The 21,205-nt window shown below is 38.9% G+C and overlaps 2 protein-coding genes across 3 annotated transcripts in view; both read left to right on the forward strand.

Moving 5' to 3' along the window:
* The window catches only part of LOC121856314 (collagen alpha-2(IV) chain-like), a 57,078-nt gene that overhangs the window by 32,670 nt on the left and 3,203 nt on the right, over nt 1-21,205 (forward strand). Inside the window, exons 17-27 of the mRNA XM_042351790.1 lie at nt 1,405-1,520; nt 3,327-3,417; nt 6,001-6,158; nt 6,553-6,721; nt 11,366-11,559; nt 13,181-13,280; nt 15,022-15,207; nt 15,722-15,842; nt 16,028-16,205; nt 18,011-18,092; nt 19,089-19,259. Coding sequence (XP_042207724.1) covers nt 1,405-1,520; nt 3,327-3,417; nt 6,001-6,158; nt 6,553-6,721; nt 11,366-11,559; nt 13,181-13,280; nt 15,022-15,207; nt 15,722-15,842; nt 16,028-16,205; nt 18,011-18,092; nt 19,089-19,259 — 1,566 coding nt within the window. The remainder of the gene's footprint in view (nt 1-1,404; nt 1,521-3,326; nt 3,418-6,000; nt 6,159-6,552; nt 6,722-11,365; nt 11,560-13,180; nt 13,281-15,021; nt 15,208-15,721; nt 15,843-16,027; nt 16,206-18,010; nt 18,093-19,088; nt 19,260-21,205) is intronic.
* On the forward strand, nt 16,235-18,004 carry LOC121856390. 2 transcript variants are annotated; one of them, XM_042351941.1, is made up of 2 exons: nt 16,235-16,694; nt 16,780-18,004. In XM_042351941.1, exons 1-2 carry the CDS (start codon nt 16,494-16,496, stop codon nt 17,041-17,043), a joined length of 465 nt encoding a protein of 154 aa, XP_042207875.1. In that variant the 5' UTR covers nt 16,235-16,493; the 3' UTR covers nt 17,044-18,004. The 2 variants fall into 2 exon arrangements, with proteins under 2 accessions (XP_042207875.1, XP_042207876.1); XM_042351942.1 differs by having other exon boundaries at nt 16,237-16,664.

Here is a 21,205-nt window from a genome sequence, read left to right on the forward strand (position 1 = left end):
GTTACAGGTGCTTCTCTACTTACCAACATTCTACTCACCAACTTTCAAAGACAAACATCATCATTGGGGGGGGGGGGTTACTTGCCAGGCAGGTGTTTAATGTGGATGAGACAGGATTATATTGGAAAGAAAACTCCTGATACAATATACACTGCAAAAGGGGAGAAAATTATGCCAAGTTTTAAGGTTGTACTGCAGGGTAATTGCTGTACTGTACTGCACATCCTTATTGTTCATTTTTATTAAATATGTTCCATATCTGCAAGAGCACAGTTGGACCTGCAAACAAATGGACTTGGGAACAAGTCTCAGGAACATAACCCATTTGTAAGTAGAGGAGCATCTGTACTCAATATTGTACACGCACAACATCCTCTGTAACTGGCTGTGAAGCCTCTGTTCAGATCACTAGATAAACCCTTAAAACTATCTTTATCTGTAAACTGTTACATTAAAACTTAAAATTGTGGGCATATAAATAACAATAACAAAAGCATATAAAAAGCTGTAATAAATGCATAAAAAGAATATAAATTATACAAGTTAGTGTACGGTACACACTACGTCACAACCTCAAGGATGGTGGTCACCTTAACACTAGCCTTAGCAACGTATCCCAGTTGAGACGCTGCCCTGCTACCTTTTCTAGCAACCACCACACAACTTCATAGTGGGATATTTTTTTTTTCTTTTTATACTTTCTGTATGTAGGATTGTGTGTGAATATGACTGAGTAAAAATAAATGAAGAAGAAAGCCCTTCCATGATACCCCCTATTGACCACATACAGTACACACGCACACACAGATTTATGCAAAGTACAATACTGTACAGTAGTAGCTCATCCAATGCAAATTTGCCTATACACATGAAATTATTTGTGTCACTAATTTACCCAACCGTGGGAAAACCATAGGGGATTAAAACTCACAACCTTGTACCAGTTCCAGCAAAAGCTCCAGGCTTTACACCTTTCCCCGTCATACAACCAGACCTAAACTGACTTCAATTCACACAGGTTCTTGACTCCCCATGGAAGTGGCAAGCAAGGCCCTTTTTCATATAGTAAAGACTGCCAACTACAAATTATGCCCCTCTAAACAGCAGACCTGCTCTCTTGATAATGTTTCCTATAAGTGGTATATATCAGGTTCTGTTTCTCCAGTGTGACATTTTTGGATTTTATCTCCATTGTAACTGGGAAGGGAATTATCATCAAAGACTGATTGTACTATACAGTATTGTAATTTATTTCTTTTAGTAAAAACTATAAAGTAGATTATTGGTGGCAAATTTCTACTAATTTTAGAGGATATTTGCTTACAAAGCTGTGAAAATTTAGATCTTAAATTAGTAGTTAGGCTGTTAAAGACTACCGTGAACAATGATTACTCTTGGTGGCAGGTCGTCAAGGACAGCCTGGACCTCCAGGATATGAAGGTCCTCCAGGAGTGAAGGGAATAATTGGCGCTGTTGGACGTCCAGGAATTAGTGGTTTTGATGGAACTCCTGGACGGACGGTAAGTGTGTTTTATTAATGCTGTGATGATTTTTTTTTTATTAAATTACTGTAATTATTCTATATTTTCTTAGTTATTTCTCGGGCAATTCTCAAGTCTTTGCTCTACTTTCTCTCTACCCCCAGTGCTTCATAAGGACTCTTCACTCTCAGTCAGCTTCTTACTTCTTTGACTCTTAACTTCAACATATCTTAGACATATTTTCTTTGTTATTTACTCCATACATATTATATCATTCCAGCTTCACTTGTTACTTTAACCCTTATGGTTCAGGTCACATGCAATGACGTGTGTCAGTAGTGCTTAGGGTCACGTCACATGACATTTTGATCTTTCACGGGCCTATTTGAATAGAAAGAGCGTGCTTGGCTAGATTATGTTGCCAAGTATGTAATTATTTTTTACTCACTCACACATGAAAGCCTCCCAGACTTTTCTCAGTAACTTCTCAGTCTTTGTGATGTAGGAATCTTGCCCTTGGACTTCACCCTATGTTTCTACCACCCCCCCCCTCCCAACCCCCAAGCAAAAGTCTAGTACAGGGGATTGTGATCAATTACTGGAGCAGTAAGGATGATTGTTAAGAGTGTAAATAGTAATAAAACAAGTGTCCTGTATCCATATCACCTTCAAATTAGTGTCATTTACCTCATTACTATTGAATCACACACACACACACATGCCACTTCATGAACATGCTTGACTCTTCCTAGCCCAGGTGTTGCCAACCTGTGGTTAGGACATTTATTCATTTCCTGTTTATTTTATGCATGGCCAGTTTGTAAGACTAGATTTGCTTTTTATTTGTTTTTAAATGTTCCCAAATATACCCACAAAAGGGGGTTGCCGACCATAGCCCGAAGCCCCGGGGTTAATTTAACTTTACTGCCGTGTTACCATAAAGGTATTTACATTTTCCAAGTCTTGGAATAACAAGGACCTTAACTTAGTCTTCAGTGATGGAGAATTTGATGGAGGGAGAGTGTGGGATATTTGTCTCTTGAGTATCTTTAAAGTTTTAGTTTCCTCATCTACTTAATTTCTATAAACACTTTAAGTACTGTATGTCACTTTTAATATTTCGTTTGACTAATGCAAGATGATTTTATTCAGCACAGAGAGGCCCCTCGTACACAATGGGTGAAAAAAAATAGAAATTACATTTTTAAATGTCAAATTTACAAATTCAACACATTCATAAATGACCTCTACATGTGATAGAGCAGCACAATGCACCTGTGAGGAACTAGGACAGAGGTTCTTAACCTTTTTTGCCCAATTTCCCTCTTTTCCATCTTCCACTAAAGACACTTCCCCTCCCAATTCTTAACACTTGAGGCTCCATAGACCATACCTGAGATTGAGTTGTGAAATCTCATTTTATGGCAGAAAGGTAAAGTTTGAAATCCCTGTTGGTCAGGTTGGGAATTGTGGCAAGTAAACTGGAGAATCAGAAGAACTCCTGAACTGTTGTCTCAGTGGTTCCTGAGATAGTGATTAAATCCTAATTTAGCAGTTGTTTCAACTGGGTAAGAGAGAGAGTACAGACATATCATCTGCAACAACTGCTATCTCTATGAACATTACTGTACAGTACTAGCAGGACTATAGGTCACTTGTTGCTCTTCACTGCCATAAGAGTTTATTTTGTACCTCAATTCCTGATTTTTATTTACTGAAGAAATACAAGAAAGAACCCTAAGGAGATGACTAAAGACACATATCATTACTTTATATACACCAATAACTCAGGTCATGAAGGTAAAATAATTAATCAGATAACTAAATCTTACCTTTGTGTTTCAGGGTGTGAAAGGCTTCCCAGGTGAAATAGGTTTCCGTGGTCCACCTGGAATAAATGGAACCTTCTCTGGTCATGGAGATTTTGGTGTAAAAGGTTTGTTGTTCATATTTCAATATTTAGTTATACAGTATTTATTTTGTTCTTTCTTGTCTGCACACTTTGTAAATGGAAGACAGATGAATGAAAATCATTTTATGATTCAGAGGAGGAATAATGTGATGCATCAACATCTGCTCACTAAACATCTAGCATCTTATCTGGGGCTTTATCTGATGGAAAATGTTCAGTAGTTGAATGGCTGGTGCACAAAGCTAAAAAAAATACCTAGATAATGTTTCATTATATAAGGCTCTTCCACTCAGTTGATTTATGACTTCTTTGAACCCGTGACAGACTCAAAACCCAACTGTTTTGACCAAATTTATTGCTCTTGTCCTATTATAAAATAGACTTTACAGATCACCTTACCATCAGCTACCAGGACCTGTGAGTCACTAGATTCACAGCATTTCCTCATTCTCTGGCTTTCATAAGATCAGATGCGACCTACTGGTGCCAATACTGTCTAGTACAGTATAAGTGTTAGGAATTTTATATGTTCATATTGTAATCTCGTCACTGGGGTTTACCACACAGTATTAATCACAGTTACCTGAGTTACAAAGGCATTGAAGTGAGTGATCAGGCAAGTTTAAACTACATCTCAGTGAAAGGTTGCTGTTGTTCATTAGCAACTAGTATGTTAAGCTGACTTTTACTTCCACCGAGCTGCAATAACTTTGTGTCATTTGCTTAATTCATTCAATCTTTAAATGTTTATTGGAAGTTAATTGTGCCATAAGAGATTCTGTCACTCTTTCTTAGTCATGACCTAAAGCTAGGCTTGCCAAATAATATTCGTTCCTTTCATCTGGATATTAATCATTGGTTTTGAAGTTTTGGGTGACAGAAATTTAATATTTTTTTGAGGAACTTTGCAGCAACAATTACAGTACTATAATTATTAATGAGGAAATCCATATACAGTAGCTACCAAATGAGGCCACTGCAGTAGTAAGGGCACAAGTGACAATTTTTAAAAATAGAGAAAAGGCAATTAAAGTTTGGTAAACAATAAAATGTGAATATCTTTGGAACCAACCATACGATTTATGGTTGGATAAATCGTATGGTTAGTTCCAAAGATATTCATGTTTTAATGTTTACCAAACTATAATTGCCTTTTCTCTATTTTTAAAAAGTGTCACTTGTGCCCTTACTACTGCAGTGGCCTCAAATAAAGAAAACAAATGCAAACCCAAGGAAGCTCTTTTTATTTTAATTCACTGACTGATTTAGTTTACTCCCAGAGATTTTTATGCAGCAGTACAGTACAGTACAGTACAGTACAGTACAGTACAGTACAGTACAGTGCAGTACAGTACAGTACAGTACAGTGCAGTGCAGTGCAGTGCAGTGCAGTGCAGTGCAGTGCAGTGCAGTACAGTACAGTACAGTGCAGTGCAGTGCAGTACAGTACAGTACAGTACAGTACAGTACAGTACAGTACAGTACAGTACAGTACAGTGCAGTACAGTCAAACAACAAATTCTACATTCATGATAACACTTGAGTCGTGTTATTTGTAAATGGTTAATGAGTTTTGGAAGACATTATTAGATGACTGCCTTCAGCTTGGCTTATGAGTCATATTAAAGGCCAAACTTCATAGTTTTCATCATATTTATGTAAATTTAGATAAACAACTCTCCTAAGTGACATTATTAAATTGCTCTACTGTACAAGTTTACTTTACAGCTAAATAAATCTTAGTAACTCATTCCATTCTAGTTTCTTTTGAATGACTGGAATGTTTTCAAGTACTTAATTGATTGGGAAGTTATCAAGAGTTAAGACAGAATGTAACTTAATTATTTGGTATAGGAATTAAATCTGAAGGCAAAATTACATATTTGGCCTGTAAAGTGCTGTCTGGCAGTGCCCCATATGAGCTGATGATCCACTTCTCACTTAACCAGGGCAACTGTTCCTAAAGTTATCTGTATAAGGCAGGTTATGTTAAGTTTAGCTTGTTTTTTGTGTGGTTTTTACCCCCAAAGTTTCCTTCTGCTTCAAAGCTCTGCCCACTTTGTGTAATCAAAATTTCCTTTTTTATAACTGAAATTGAAATTTTTAAATATATTCAAAAATATATATATATATAAGATGGAAAAGCTATAGAATAAAGTATCCGTTTTCTCTATCTCCCCATATAAAAATCAATACTGTATAGAGTCCCATACAAGGACACTACTGAATAATTACCGACACATCAGCTGAGTGGGCTACCGGGATGATTGTAATAAAGTCATCAAGTGGGTCTAGCTCACAGAATGAGAGCAGTGACTTAACATCATACTACACTATCAGCTCTTAGGTGTTTGTGGAGTTGTGTTGACTGTGCATTACAAGACAGTCTAAGAACAACACACAGTTAGAATTTGCAGCAAAATTTAAATGCTTAACAACATTCTCAAGCAAATTTAAAGTTTCAAGTTAAGACAGAATTTTGTTTTAACCAGACTGGCCATGTTCAGTACAGTGTTAATTAATCTGGTTAAGAGAGACCAAACTGAATTCAGTATATGTAATAATTACAACTGTTACTACACAATATATTTTCTTCCATCTCTTCAGGTAAGGAAGGTGATGTTGGACAAAATGGTCTACCAGGAATACAAGGATTAACAGGGTCACCTGGATTGCCCGGCATCAACTACACGGGAGCCAAAGGTCGTGTTGGACCCGTTGGTCTCCCAGGTAGATTTGGCGCACCCGGCAAAGTTGGACGAAAGGTACAGTACAGTATTGTAATCATGACCTTAACCATTTGATCACCCACTATAAGGCTTTTATTCTCATTAAATTTAATTGATCTTTATATCTATGGAAAGCTTGATCAAAATAAAAGTCATGCAAAATGGTATGAAGATGAAGGTCAATAACAATAAATGAAAAAGATGCTAGAATGAAAGTGTGAGAGAATATTCACCAAACTGTACTGTAGTACTATAGGTTTTGACAAGGTTTAAATTAATCCATAAACTATATTGACTGTCATCTGAATTTTCAGACTTTAAATCAAATAAACAGTTTTTCCATGTGTTTAAAATACTGTAATGTACTTATGTTGACTTTCATAATGAAATATGATCACTTACCACAATAAGAGGCACTTCATTACAACAGGGTTCAATGGGGATGATGGGTCTGCCTGGAACCAGAGGAAATCAAGGTGACGTGGGTGAAGTGGGCCTCCCAGGACCACACGGAGGGAGAGTTGTGGGTCGTGCAGGTCTTCCAGGATTACCTGGACCAAAGGGTGAAGCTGGCATACCTGGAAGATTTGGAAACAGAGGTGAGGAGTAACACATTAATTAACATATTCACTCAGCTCTCCCCACTTTTGGATTCCTAAGTAACCATTACATACCACAGAATTTGATTAATATATACATACAGTATTAACAATCAAAAGGAAAGGCAACCAATTAACTTCTTTCAATACAAGTACAGTACTTGCTCAGGAAACCAATAATGGGTCCAATTGAGGCCATAGGTCATTTATTGAAGATTCCAAATTTATCAGCTGACTGAACAACAGTACTGTACAGCATGGCAATTGTGAACAATGCAAAAATAGAATTCTGCATTATATATATATATATATATATATATATATATATATATATATATATATATATATATATATATATATATATATATATATATATATATATATATATATATATATATATATATATATATATATACAGTTGTACCCCACTTAACGCGGTCAATTGAACCCAGAGGGTCCCGCGTTAAGTGAACAACAGAACATATGGGATTAATTCCAATAGAAACCAGCCCGACCCCCAAACTCCACTTTTTGACGACACATAACTATGTTGTAGTAAAAATTCTATCTTAACTTTATGATGGTATGAAAAAACAAGTAATATAGAAGAGGTTAGGTTAGGAAAGATAAAGGTTAACATAGGAAAAATAAAGAATAGGTTAAAAAACGAAAAATTTTGTGGAACACTTACGGTAGTAGAAGAGATGGGTCGGCATACGGGGATGGAGGCTGGTTCCGAGGCAGAGGGCAGATTACTGGCCCTCAGGTGAATCACCATTACTAGGTGAATCAGCATCACTGTCACTTACAGTTGTCAGGGCTTCCCTGACAAATCCCTCAAAGTCAACTTCAATTTCACTATCACTGGCTTGGGCTGGCTGTGGTGGGTTGCGGGCGAAGAACTCGGTTATGCTTTGCTGACGGCTGGCTTTGATGTTGCCATGATACACCGTGATGTACGGCTCCATAGCCTGCACCAGTCGGGTATGGAAGACTTCATAGCGTTCATCGTCATTGTCGCGGGAAAGGACGGACTTAATTTTTTCTGCAAACTCTATGGCACACTTAATATCACTATGACTTAAACTAGGTTCTTCGGAGAATGACGCACCTTCTTCCTCCTCTTCACTGGCGTGTTCTTCTTCCAACATCTCGTCGGCAGTCACTTCAGGATCTTTGATCACCTCCAGGATGTCTTCGTTGGTGGTCTCGGAGAAGCCTTCAGCTGTAATATTGAGCGCAGCTTCTCTGGCAAGGTCCACTGCTACTGCAACAGTCTGAACCTGACCAGTCACAGGTTCACTCCTCCTCTCACCTGGTATGCCATGCAACACATGTCTCCATGCGTGACGAATCGTAGCAATAGTCAGCAGATCCCATGCCTCCACCAAGAAGTCTACAGCTTGTTTAACGTTAAACTTCTTCCAAAATTGTTTGACGAGAAGTTCTTGAGTCACCGCCTCTTGTTCCTTGTCCTCGTCGCTTTTGCTCTCGCTGTCGGTGTCACCCAGCTTACGCAACTCATCCTTGGTGTTGGTAGAGTCGTTCAGGAGCTTGAACTTCTTTGCAGAGTACGCAGCTTTCACATTGCAGATCAACTCCTGGTCCATGGGCTGGATTAATGACGTAGTGTTGGGAGGAAGGAAGACCACTTTTACGTTGGGGTGACGATCCATAAGTAGGGGCGAGTGTCCAGGTGCGTTGTCAAGGAGCAACAAAATATTGAATGGAACATTCTGTTGCTCGCAGAATTTCTTCACGTCGGGAACAAAACAGTTGTCAAACCAGAAGAGGGACAGAGAAGAGGACATCCACGCCTTACGTGCGGTTAGCCAGTGGACATTAAGCTTGTTCATGTCCATATTCTTGTAGGCGTGCGGCTTGCGGGCTGTGTGAATCACCGATAACTTTGGTTTACAGGTACCGGAGGCATTGGTGGTAAACAGGACGGTGATGCGTTCCTTCTGCAACTTCCGACCCCTTACCTTGCTGGCAGACTGGACAACGAAGGTCTTGGAAGGTAACTTTTTCCAGAAAAGACCAGATTCGTCCATGTTAAACACCTGGTCGTCACTGTACTGTCCTTCCTCCATAATCTCACGTAAAAACGGAGGAAAATCTCTAGCCGCCACACGGTCAGCACTCGCTTCCTCACCACCAATGTTGATGTTGGTGATCTTGTTCCTCTTCTTAAACCTATGCAGCCAACCAGAGGAAGCATTGAAGGGTTTGGGCTCTGCAATTCCCAGTTTACGTGACACTGCTGCGTATAGCTCACGTGCGTACTCCTGCACTGAGCGCGTGTCCACCGCCATGTTGCGTCGCGCCTGACGCACCAAATAACTCACCAGCAAATTTTCCACTTTTGCCAGCACCCTGTTCTGGCAATACCTGATAGATGAAGCACCTGCAGACTTTGTGATTTTCATGTGCTCTTTGATCTTGGCTGCATCCTTCTTGATCGTACGAATCGTAGATTCGTTGACGCCATGCTGGCGCGTGAGATCAACTTGCCGTCTTCCTTTCTCCAAATCTTGAACAATTTGGTACTTCACCTCGTAGCTTAATGAACGTCGTATCTTCTTTGGCTTAGTGCCGCTGGGTCCAGGTAAGGAAAGGTCTCTCTCTGGGGGCGGTGGTGGTCCGGCGGAAGCCATTTTACGGAACAATGGATGCGCGTTTACACGGTGTGGCCTTGAGGGATCAAACTGCCGCAGCTAGGTCAAGCATCGTCTCTCCTCCCTCCCTCCCTCCCTCCCTCCCCGGGGTGGTCACGTCATAATACTTTAAGCCAATTACAGCTAGCAGCAGGGTAAGGATGTCATAACCATCCTGATCCCGTCGTTATATGAAAAATTGATGATACTTTAACAAGACACACACTCATAGCCTTACGGCTTGCCCAAGCGGAGGGAGGAGGGAGGCAGGCAGGCAGGCGGGCAGGCGGGTGAGTGCGTGAGCGCGTGGGCCAAAATCTAAAAATAGCATCTCGGGCAGGACACTCACGTATATGTGGAAAAAATCCGTGTTAAGTGAAAGTTCAGCTCTGGCAAAAGGCAGCGTATATGCAAAAAGCGTTACATTGTGATTTATGAAATATATATATATATATATATATATATATATATATATATATATATATATATATATATATATATATATATATATATATATATATATATATATATATATATATATATATATATATATATATATATATATATATATATATATATATATATATATATATATATATATATATATTTTTTTTTTTTTTTTTTTTGGGGTTAATCAAGTAGTGATTGATCATAATAGTGTAATATGGGCTTAAGGCCCAAATGGAAAACTATAATTTTAGCTGGTGGAAATTTTGTCTCATAGGGCTAGTGAGTGAAACCCATGACATCACCAAAAAGCAGTCTCTCTCCTGTGACCAGAGGTGAGGCAGCCATGACAGAGCCTGTTACCCAATCACAGTGTGCCTTTTCATACTCAGCCAATGGGGAGCACTTCATAATTATCTTGTGCTCCCTTAGATCTTACTCTATTTTATTTGTTGGCACAAGGTGACATTATCTGAATTATTAATGATTATATCATGCACCTGTGACCACCCACACCTGCCAGTATAATGAAGAACATAAGATACATTTTGTTAGATCATCACTTGTATATGTTTAATCACTATAAGAAGTGCAGAACACTAAATTCCAGTGTGTATGTCCAGGGTCAGGGTTAGAGGGATGTCAAAAATCACAGCCTTGTTCTGAGTACAGTATATCTCCTGCAGTGTCAAGATTATATATGACAAGAGACACACAATGTACTAGGACACAATATTCCTGTTTGATATGATGACACATTTACCGATTTATCAAATAACAGCTGTCCAAAACTATACCAAATTGTTATGCTTTGAACAAGGAAAATTAAGTATTTATTTTGAAAGAAGAATGATCAAGAATTCATCAAAGAGTCATCTGTACTAGAGCTGAGGTTGTAGTGAAGATTTTAAGCTGAAAGCAGGCCACAGACAAGGGTGAAAATTCTCTTATCAAGTCAGGAAATATATTCATAAATCTGTCAAATGTTGCTAAAACTCACACCGGTGTTGGTCTTTGTTGTTATAATGTATTACTGTACTACACTTCAACAACTAGTTCATACAACAGTCATCAACAATAAAGAATAAGATAGTTATATAAGTATTAACCAAGTTGGAACACAATGAAGGCTGCACGAGACAGCCCAGCACCTGACTGAGTGATGTAGTGAAGCTGCTCCTGGGTCAGTGGGCCTCAAAAGCTTATGAAAAGATTTTGTTTGTTTATTATCTGAAGATGGTCCAAAGCAGACTGAACTTTACAATAAGGTTATAATATTTGGTCGACTCTATTGTCAGGGACTGATTACTGTACGTTGTCTACAAGTTTATATCACAGGGATGAGTTGGCTTCAGTGACTAATACAACACTGTGCAGGCTCTTACAATCCAATCTACTGTAGTTTAGATACAATAGCTGTCAAGTTAGACCCCATACCTATATGAAAATTTGTAAATGACAGCATCTTTATAACATTAAAGCAAAATAATATAAACAATTTACCATTAACATTTTCAATACAAATGGTTTCTTTGTACAGGTTTACCTGGTGACCCTGGTAGTCATGGTCTGCCGGGCAGATTAGGGCGGAAAGGCTTCACTGGTCGACCGGGTGATCGTGGACCAATCGGCAAAACCATTGGTGGAATGCCAGCTGAAAATGGAGAAGTTGGTCGACCAGGACGCCCCGGAGATCCTGGTCGAGATGGATTACCTGGGATCTCAGGGATCAAGGTACTGTACTCTTAGTTGTCTGTGGAAACAGAGAAATGTAAAATTAGAGAGAGAAAATAGGCTGAAATAAGATGAAAGAAGTGAAACACAAGAGAGAAAAGAGTCTAAGAGAAGAGCTGAGGGAATGAGGGGAAAAAATTAAAAATGAAATGGAATGAACTAAAAGATCAAGGTGAAGGAGAAAGTGAAATGGGAAGGAAGGAAGGAAGAAAGAAAGGAATTAGAGGGAGAAAACTCAAAGGGAGGTTAAAGAGAAGAAAGAGAGACTGAGTATAAGGGAGGGAGGAGGAAAGCAGAGCTAAGAGTGGAAGATGAGATATAATTAATGTAAGAAATAAAGGTTTGATATTAAAAATTTATTCCATAATAGACGTAGTTAGGAATGACCCAAGTCTGTGCACACCCAAGTTTTTCTGGGTACCTAAACTATGGCACAGTTTGCTCTGAGATACTGGTGTGACAAGTCATGATGCTGTGCAACACTTTTTCTCCACGGCTCAAATGGCACCCCCAGGAAAAGTCAGAGTGCCAATTGATATACTGTATATAGTACATTATCAACCACAAAAACCAGGGACTCCATACTCAGACCTGCCTTCAATAATTAACCCCAAAAATTAGGAACCAAGAGTAACAGGATAAATTTGTGAAATTGAGGACAAAGACAAGAGGCCATATCCCCACCCTCTGTGACTCAATAATGGAGAGAGAAGTTGAATAGGAGTCAACACAACTGAATCAGGAGAGGAAATCACACCCTGGTAGGCCACTATTGTAGAGATAGCTTGGATGGCTTCAGCTTCAAGATCATGCAGCAATGAGGAGAATTTATCAAACCTTCAATTAGATGTACTGTAGTACATGTCCCCAGTATATTGAGTTCCCCAGTGAACCTGTTGGGGACGTAACTCAGATAGAAGGATAAATAAGTTGTAAGAGCCAGATTAATCTTATTATTCATCCTAATACAACCTCACTGGCACCCTTAAGGGTCCTCCAGTTTTATCCATAGTAGAGTAAACAATAACTCATAAACAGGAGATGATATGGACACACCTGCATCAAGAACTCTTGAGTTGTCAGACACTTGGAATGTGTGACTCCTGATTCCTATATTGTCCCTGAACCAGTTGTTCAGGAACAAGCAAGGGATTTCACTGTTTCATAATGAAACTGTTTTAAACAGGCACAATTACTCTCAGCCCCATGAAACCAACTTATTTGTTGCTACAAATTTAAATTCTTGCATCATAAACCTCAAAGACTTTGTGATCCTATAAGCACATTTCAAAGACAGTGTGGACCAACCTTCACCAAATCTTGAAAGATGCACCAACATAAGTAAACAGTAAATATTTGTACTTAATTCAGTTGCAGCAGGTGAAGCCAAGACAGATAGGTCCACACTCATTCCATCCCATTTAGTCATTGATTAAAGTTAAGGTGATAGAATAAATGGATAATCTAAAATGACATTAGCTGCTGTAAGAGATTGTCTTTATTTTGTTGTGAAAGTGAAATTTTAAGACTTTTCAGACTTAGCATAATCAAAATATAGTACTGTACTGTGTTTTGTAAATATGTAATGAATTGACTATACAGTATATTCTACTTCACTCAGGGGTCAGTTGGTGATATTGGACAGCCAGGTTATCGTGGCCAACCTGGACGACCGGGCTTCCGTGGTGATCTTGGCGTCAGAGGACGGAGGGGCCCAGAAGGTCTGATCTTTATCATACTGGTGCACACAATCATGTCTCATCTTATCATTATTTTCTTTAATACAGTACTCACTTTTTCAAAACCAAATTTTTTTTTCCAAATGTCAATACCCTGTACTTCATGAAATTATTACAGTGAGTCAACATTATTTGTGTTCGTTTGTTACATAATTATCAGTTAATACAGTATATTGATTCAATATAAAATTTCACATTTTTACTCAATCTGCAAGTTAATATTTGACTTGATCTGCCTTTATACCTTTTGCCCCAACAGCATCTTTTAAAACAATTACTAAAGGAGCCATCAGCATGGATAAAATACATTTCAAATGACATTGGGAATTTTTAAAAAATAAATAATAAAAAATAAAAACTGTGATAACATTGTGATTACGAGGAAAAGGTCACCTTTTGGTGATAGAGTACACGTAATGTATTACAAATCTTGTTTATACTATAGTAATGTTTGAATAGGTGATTAAAATCAGTCACTTCACCCAAATTCAAACAATTTTAATCCTTCCCATCTCATGTCCATTCAGTTAAGTCTTACACTTGTGTACAGCATTGTGAGTCTGGATGTTGCTGACTCTAAGTGTGTTGTATGAGCAGGTAATCATGTGACCTTAGCAAGGCTGCAAAAACTCGGCATTAGGGATGTAATGTACTGTACTGTACTGTACTGTATCCCTGGATTGTATTGATAAGTTCTGCTACCTGAGTGTCATAATTAGTGGTGGTGGTGTCGCGTCTGGAAATAGTTTGGGGGCTGTTGCCTCTATTGATGGCAAGATGACCTTCTCTTAGTGTGAAAGGAAAGATGTATGCAACCAGTGTGAGAAGTGTGATGTTGTATAGCAGTGAAACATGGGCAGTTAAAAGGAGTTAAAATACCGAAGCCTGAGCAAGCTGAAATGAGAACAGCGATATAAATGTGTAATGTGACATTGAGACAGGAAACCTTGTGAGCACTAAGAGGGTGGCTGAGTGTTAGTGAGGTTGTGTGTAGAGGCAGGTTAAGATAGTGTGGGCGTGTATCAAGATATGTGCGAGATTGAATGTGTAGAGAAGAGCCAATGGGAGGCCAAGAATGACACGGAAAGAGGTTTGTAAAAAATTATATCAGAGTTAAGAAACTGATGAAAATAATGTGGGAGAGTTGCCATCAGGTAATCAGGGCTAACCCACACAAGCCTGGAAAATGGCAGCAAAATAGTGATAGCGACGGGAAAACCTGTAGGCTTGCCTAGTAAAAAAGTGGGACATAAATGCATGTGAACATTTTATAGTCTACAGTATACCAAGAAGCTTTGAGAATATAATGGATCCTGTAGTTTAGGTAATCTAAAATATACTACAGTACTACAGAATTATAGCACCTTATGTAACTGTAACTTATAAAGCAGATACATTATGTATTTCTTTAAACTCTTTTCCACATCATAACTTTGCATGTACTTAACTCTATTTTTGACATTTATTGTGATAGTAATTATATTCCTGCCTTCATGTATGATCTAAAACCCATTTCCCTTCAAACACAAACATGTCTTTGTGTAGAATTTTCTCTTAACATTACATACCATACTTTATTTGCACCATTATATTGACATCAAATACTTATATTAAAATATATCATGCTCCAATAATGTTTATATCAAATAATTATAAAATATATCATCGCACAATTAGGTTTATATCAAATACATGTACTTATGTTAAATATATCATGGTACAGGACTGCCAGGGAGGAAAGGTGGAGCAGGAGAAGAAGGCATGATTGGTCGTCCAGGTGGAGCAGGTCGACCAGGCATTCGTGGACATAAAGGTCAACCAGGAAATTTCGGTAGAGACGGCCCTGATGGACGCAGAGGAGCCCCTGGTATCAGCCGCCCCGGAATTACTGGAGACCGAGGCGATAACGGTACAGTACAGAGAAACTTCTATTTAACATATTATAGAGAGGGGAAAGTCCCTTATATTGAGGGTCCATTCGATTTAAGACCTCTATTTAATGGACTTTATAGAGGGGAAAGTCCATTATATCAAGGGTCCATTAGATGTGAACTAGTAGAGGGATGATTACAGGAGGAATAACTTTATGGAGAGGAAGTTACACGAGGCAGAGTTGAATAATTAGAAATTCCTTGGGAAGAAACCTTAAAGTCTGCAGTATATTTTGTTAAGAAAATTTATTCTATAAATAAACAAAAATAAACATTTAGTTTTTCCACATGTAGAGGTGGACATTATGTTGCCACTTGTTTTGGTGTACACAAGAATAATAGACCTAATGAAGAGTTCAACAGTGAAGGAGAGGAAGCCAAATGAGGATGGATTAATAGCACAATGATGAATGTATTGTATGGGTGTATGTTAAAAATGAGGTTAAGTTTTACCTTTGGTGTTTTCACAAAGATAAAATTAACATCTTACAGGGTTCCCTGGTGCTCCTGGAAGAACTGGATTACCTGGTCTGCAAGGTCCTGTTGGACTTCCAGGAGACAAAGGTTCTTTGAGAGGTCCAGAAGGATTCCCAGGCAATCCTGGTCTGGTTGGGTAAGTGGGAATGTCTTTTTCGTAATTTTTGGAATATCATCACTTATATATTGGGAAGTTTATGACGGAGCAATCAGTCTCAACATTTTGAAAAATTTTAACTTAATTTCCCCCAGTCAACATCATGCTATCTTGTAATGGACTGAAATGGTTATTCAGTATATTGTACAACTTTGTCTTCACAGTCCAAAAGGTGAAGTTGGTGACCGTGGTATCCAAGGTCTCTCGCAGCGCCCAGGTGCCAGAGGAATTAAAGGAGAACGTGGCATTGATGGCTTCCAAGGACTATCAGGCCAGCTTGGAGCACCAGGAATTGTTGGCACTCCAGGCCTTCCTGGTGCCCAAGGAATTCCTGGTTTACAGGTTATGTTGCCCACTAACCATTTGATTCATTTTCATTAACATCTAAATTTAGTAAAAACATGCAGTCATTCCTTGCAAATGCTAGCCTCTGTAAAGCTGAATTCATAGGTGAATTGTTTATAATTAAAAAATAAATAAAAATTGCAAATACCCTTGTACCATACTGTACCAAGGATGATTCATGCAAGAACAGTGTGTACAGTATTGTACACAGCATATTTCAGCTACAGAACTCTGGGGATTGTGGGTGAAATAAATGGAACATTCTAGTGCAGGGATGGTGAACCCATGGTATATGCACTCACCATGGTGCCCACTCTGGTGCATGCACTCACCATGGTGCCCACTCTGGTACATGCACTCACCATGGTGCCCACTCTGGTACATGCACTCACCATGGTGCCCACTCTGGTACATGCACTCACCATGGTGCCCACTATGGTGCACGCACTCACCATGGTGCCCACTCTGGTACATGCACTCACCATGGTGCCCCACTGGTGCACGCACTCACCATGGTGCCCACTGCACATACACTCACCATGAAAGCCCACTCTGCACATGACTCACCATGGTGCCCACTCTGGTACATGCACTCACCATGGTGCCCACTCTGGTACATGCACTCACCATGGTGCCCACTCTGGTACATGCACTCACCATGGTGCCCACTCTGGTACATGCACTCACCATGGTGCCCACTCTGGTACATGCACTCACCATGGTGCCCACTCTGGTACATGCACTCACCATGGTGCCATTTAATATTGTGTACATGATATACTTAAGTGGCTACATCACTCACAGTAAAATGATTGTTAACAACTCAAGGGTTTAAACTGCTCACACTAAGAGATTAATATCACTGTACAGATAAACTGATCGCTTTTTTATTTGGTCACAAAGTTATTGATGCGTGAATATGAACATTTTACAACCTTCAACTGTGCACCTGGCAAAGAAAATAGATCCAAGCACAAAGTTCAGTTTTAAGCCAAGAAGAAAGACTGTTCAGGATATCACAATTTTCTTCACTAATAATAATATCTCTGTTAGCTGGAATCCCTCTTAACCGGAACTCTCCCATAGCCGGAATTGAAATTTTCTCAGAATTTTCCAGAAAATTCTGGGTTTGGGAACGATTTTCCGAAGGACATTTTTGGACAATTCTGAGAAAATTTCCCAATACAGTACACAGAAAATTCCAAGGATGGGGAATTTTTTTCTGGTTTTGAGAGATGAAATAATGCATCATTATGATAAATTCTGAGGAAATTCCAGTACAGTACCCAGAAAAATTCTGGGGATGGGGGATTTTTTCCGGGTTCGAGAGCTGATGTAATGCACAATTTCCGGAACTTCCAATATAAATTTCCCAGTACAGTACAGTACTGTACTCTGAAAATTCCATGGAGAATTTTTTCCAGCTTTGAGAGTCGTCTCGTTACCCAGTAATCTCTCATTCCCAGAAGTGCTCTGTACCAATTGTTCAGGCAAATGGAGGTATCACTTTTCCAATTAACTTAAATGCTGAAATAATGAGAATAAAGCAAATATTCTGTACAGTAAGACTAATAATGGCTGTTGCCTTGGTCAGGCTCACTATGTGTTATTGTTACCCCATAGAACAGAACAAACTTACTTTAAGCCTGTGTTGTGTTTTCAGTTGGCATTGTCTACTAAATCCAGTAAAAAAGTCTCTTAGTTAGTATGACTGTGTTAAAAGCAAAGTACTGTAGTAATCAAAATTTATTGATATCAAACTGTTTAAGAATCCATGCACGACGTTTCAATTTTATTTTCAGGGTACCCGAGGTAATGCAGGAAATGCTGGGTTCCCAGGTGCACCTGGACAGCCAGGTATCAGAGGTGACATTGGTAATATAGGTAAGTACTGTACACTGAAAACATAAAATTTATTATGGAATTAAGATCACTGATTAAAATCAGACTAGTATTCATGAGTTTTCATATTCATATCTGTAGCAATGCACACAGAGAGAGAGAGAGAGAGAGAGAGAGAGAGAGAGAGAGAGAGAGAGAGAGAGAGAGAGAGAGAGAGAGAGAGAGAGAGAGAGAGAGAGAGAGAGAGAGAGAGAGAGAGAGAGAGAGAGAGAGAGAGAGAGAGAGAGAGAGAGAGAGAGAGAGAGAGAGAGAGAGAGAGAGAGAGAGAGAGAGAGAGAGAGAGAGAGAGAGAGAGAGAGAGAGAGAGAGAGAGAGAGAGAGAGAGAGAGAGAGAGAGAGAGAGAGAGAGAGAGAGAGAGAGAGAGAGAGAGAGAGAGAGAGAGAGAGAGAGAGAGAGAGAGAGAGAGAGAGAGAGAGAGAGAGAGAGAGAGAGAGAGAGAGAGAGAGAGAGAGAGAGAGAGAGAGAGAGAGAGAGAGAGAGAGAGAGAGAGAGAGAGAGAGAGAGAGAGAGAGAGAGAGAGAGAGAGAGAGAGAGAGAGAGAGAGAGAGAGAGAGAGAGAGAGAGAGAGAGAGAGAGAGAGAGAGAGAGAGAGAGAGAGAGAGAGAGAGAGAGAGAGAGAGAGAGAGAGAGAGAGAGAGAGAGAGAGAGAGAGAGAGAGAGAGAGAGAGAGAGAGAGAGAGAGAGAGAGAGAGAGAGAGAGAGAGAGAGAGAGAGAGAGAGAGAGAGAGAGAGAGAGAGAGAGAGAGAGAGAGAGAGAGAGAGAGAGAGAGAGAGAGAGAGAGAGAGAGAGAGAGAGAGAGAGACTTTAAACTCATAACATAACCAAACTACAATACCTGTACTGTATGTAAATTACAGGGGTAGTTTACTTAAGATTGAATTAAGTACAGTAATGGTGCTTTTCATTCATAGATTATTTTTTTTTTAATTACAGTATCTGCATAATACAGAACATACAGTATAAAATATTCTTTCAGGTACTCTTGGTAACACTGGTTTCATGGGTAAGCCTGGTCGAGATGGACAGAAAGGTCGCAAAGGCTTGGTTGGTCAAGATGGTTTTGTGGGACCTCCTGGACAGGCAGGTCCCAGGGGACTTCGAGGTATCCAAGGTGCTAACGGTCAATCTGGTGCACAAGGACAGCCAGGTCAGTCGCTTTACTAGTGCTTCAATGTTGAATTCTCTATCAGCTAGGAAACAAAAGTCAAACAGATGGAAATGATATTGTATAAGGGTGCTCTGGGCGAGAAATAGGCTATCTGAGAGTAAAATGCAGTTAAATTTAAAGTTATTTTAAAACATGTATACTGTAATGATAAAACAAACACATCTCAAGCCACTTTGTCTTGTTCTTACCTGGAGCACCTCATGTAAAGTCTTAGTAATTCAGAAACTGTGATAATCCATCTAGAATTGTTATCAACCAGATGAAACACTATTACCAAGTTTTTTATATTACATGTGTGAAAAAAATATTGAAAATTATTAAAAAAAATGCTCAGTGTAGGAAAATCTTAATTATTTCAAGTATTAACGAGTACTGACCACCCCACCATTAGGATCAACTGCCTTGAGGTACTTCAATAAGCATGTTTTAACTGAATTGGAGATTTAGTACATTTCATGAGTTAGTTGATATGGAATGAAAACTTAATAACGTTAGATATTTAAGTATTAAAGTGATACGATACATCAGTGAGTTCAAAGTTTAACAAAAGTTACCTTATTATGGCAACTGTTTTGGTTAATGCCTGCATACAGTCTGAGATTTTAACTTTTGAAATAATAGTGAAAATTTCAGGAAAGACATATTTTGTACAGTCATTTTTGCAGTTTTTATAAATGGTGACTGGTGAAACTCTTGGTTGAGTTTACAAGGTGAATGAGTTAAGCTTTAGATCAATCTCCAAAAACAAACACTAGTGATTTGTCTATTAAGTTTATTAATTGGGTTAGGAAGACTTTAACAGAAAAGATGGTGAAAATGTTAGGTGTTTGGGTAGAATATAAAAATCAGAATTCAGTGCCACAAAGTTTTGCATTATTCACCAGAGCCTTGAAAATGTACTATATTTTTTACTTAAGGAGCTCGGTGATTCTTCATCTACTGAGAGTTTTGAGGCAAGAAAGGGTTTGTTCAATAAGTTTAAGCAGCAGCAACCTCTTCACAACATCAAGTGAGTGCTAACCATATTGCCACAACTGCCTTTCCTGAGAAATTTAAGGAATTCATACAGGCAGAATGCTGCACACTGCAACAGGCATTTAATATGGATGAAACTGATATTTTTTGGAAACAAATGCCATCAATAATGTTCTTCTTAGCAGTGGACAAGACTATTTTCAAGGTCACAAAGGACCACTTAACACAATGCTACATGGCAATGTTGCAGGTGACTTCAAATGCAAGCTGTAATTACCCAAAGAATCCCTGGGCACTGAGAGGCTTAAGTCTACATATATTGTCTGTCTACTGCCATTCTAAGATGAGTGTGGATGATGCTATAAAGGTGAGCAGCACAGCAGACACAACAACTAGGTGTTTAAACCCTTACTGCTGGATGAAAATACACCTGATCACCAGCCCTACAGGTGTGACCTGCATATAAGTTTTACTTTTGTTGCCAAATATTACCTCTATTCCACAACCACTTGACCTGGGGTAATTGGTACTTTCAATCTGTTATATGCTCACATAAATTTGCACAGCTCTTGAAAAGACACATAGACTAGGCAAGCCATTGAAGTGTGACTTTTGGAAACAGTACAATAACCAATATGCCTTAGAAAACCATGCTGCAAAGGGTGAAGTAACAAGCATGAGTTATTGAAGGTGATATGAAAGAAATGTGTTTACAGCTTCATAGGTTTTGACTTTGAGACATAAGATACTAACATAACCCTCATAGTTACCCTGGAGCTGCAAATGACACAAATTGTTTAGGAACAAAGTGTACAGTATTACAGTACTGTCTCTATAATTTTTGCTGTTGTTGAGGTAAGGGAAATTGAGCATATTGTACACACTATTATCCACCTTTCACTCCCTAGGACTATAACCCTTATACAGGTACAGTATTTAATAATGTTGCC

This window comes from Homarus americanus, unplaced genomic scaffold, assembly GCF_018991925.1.
Source record: "Homarus americanus isolate GMGI-L3 unplaced genomic scaffold, GMGI_Hamer_2.0 scaffold48220, whole genome shotgun sequence".
Taxonomy (NCBI): domain Eukaryota; kingdom Metazoa; phylum Arthropoda; class Malacostraca; order Decapoda; family Nephropidae; genus Homarus; species Homarus americanus.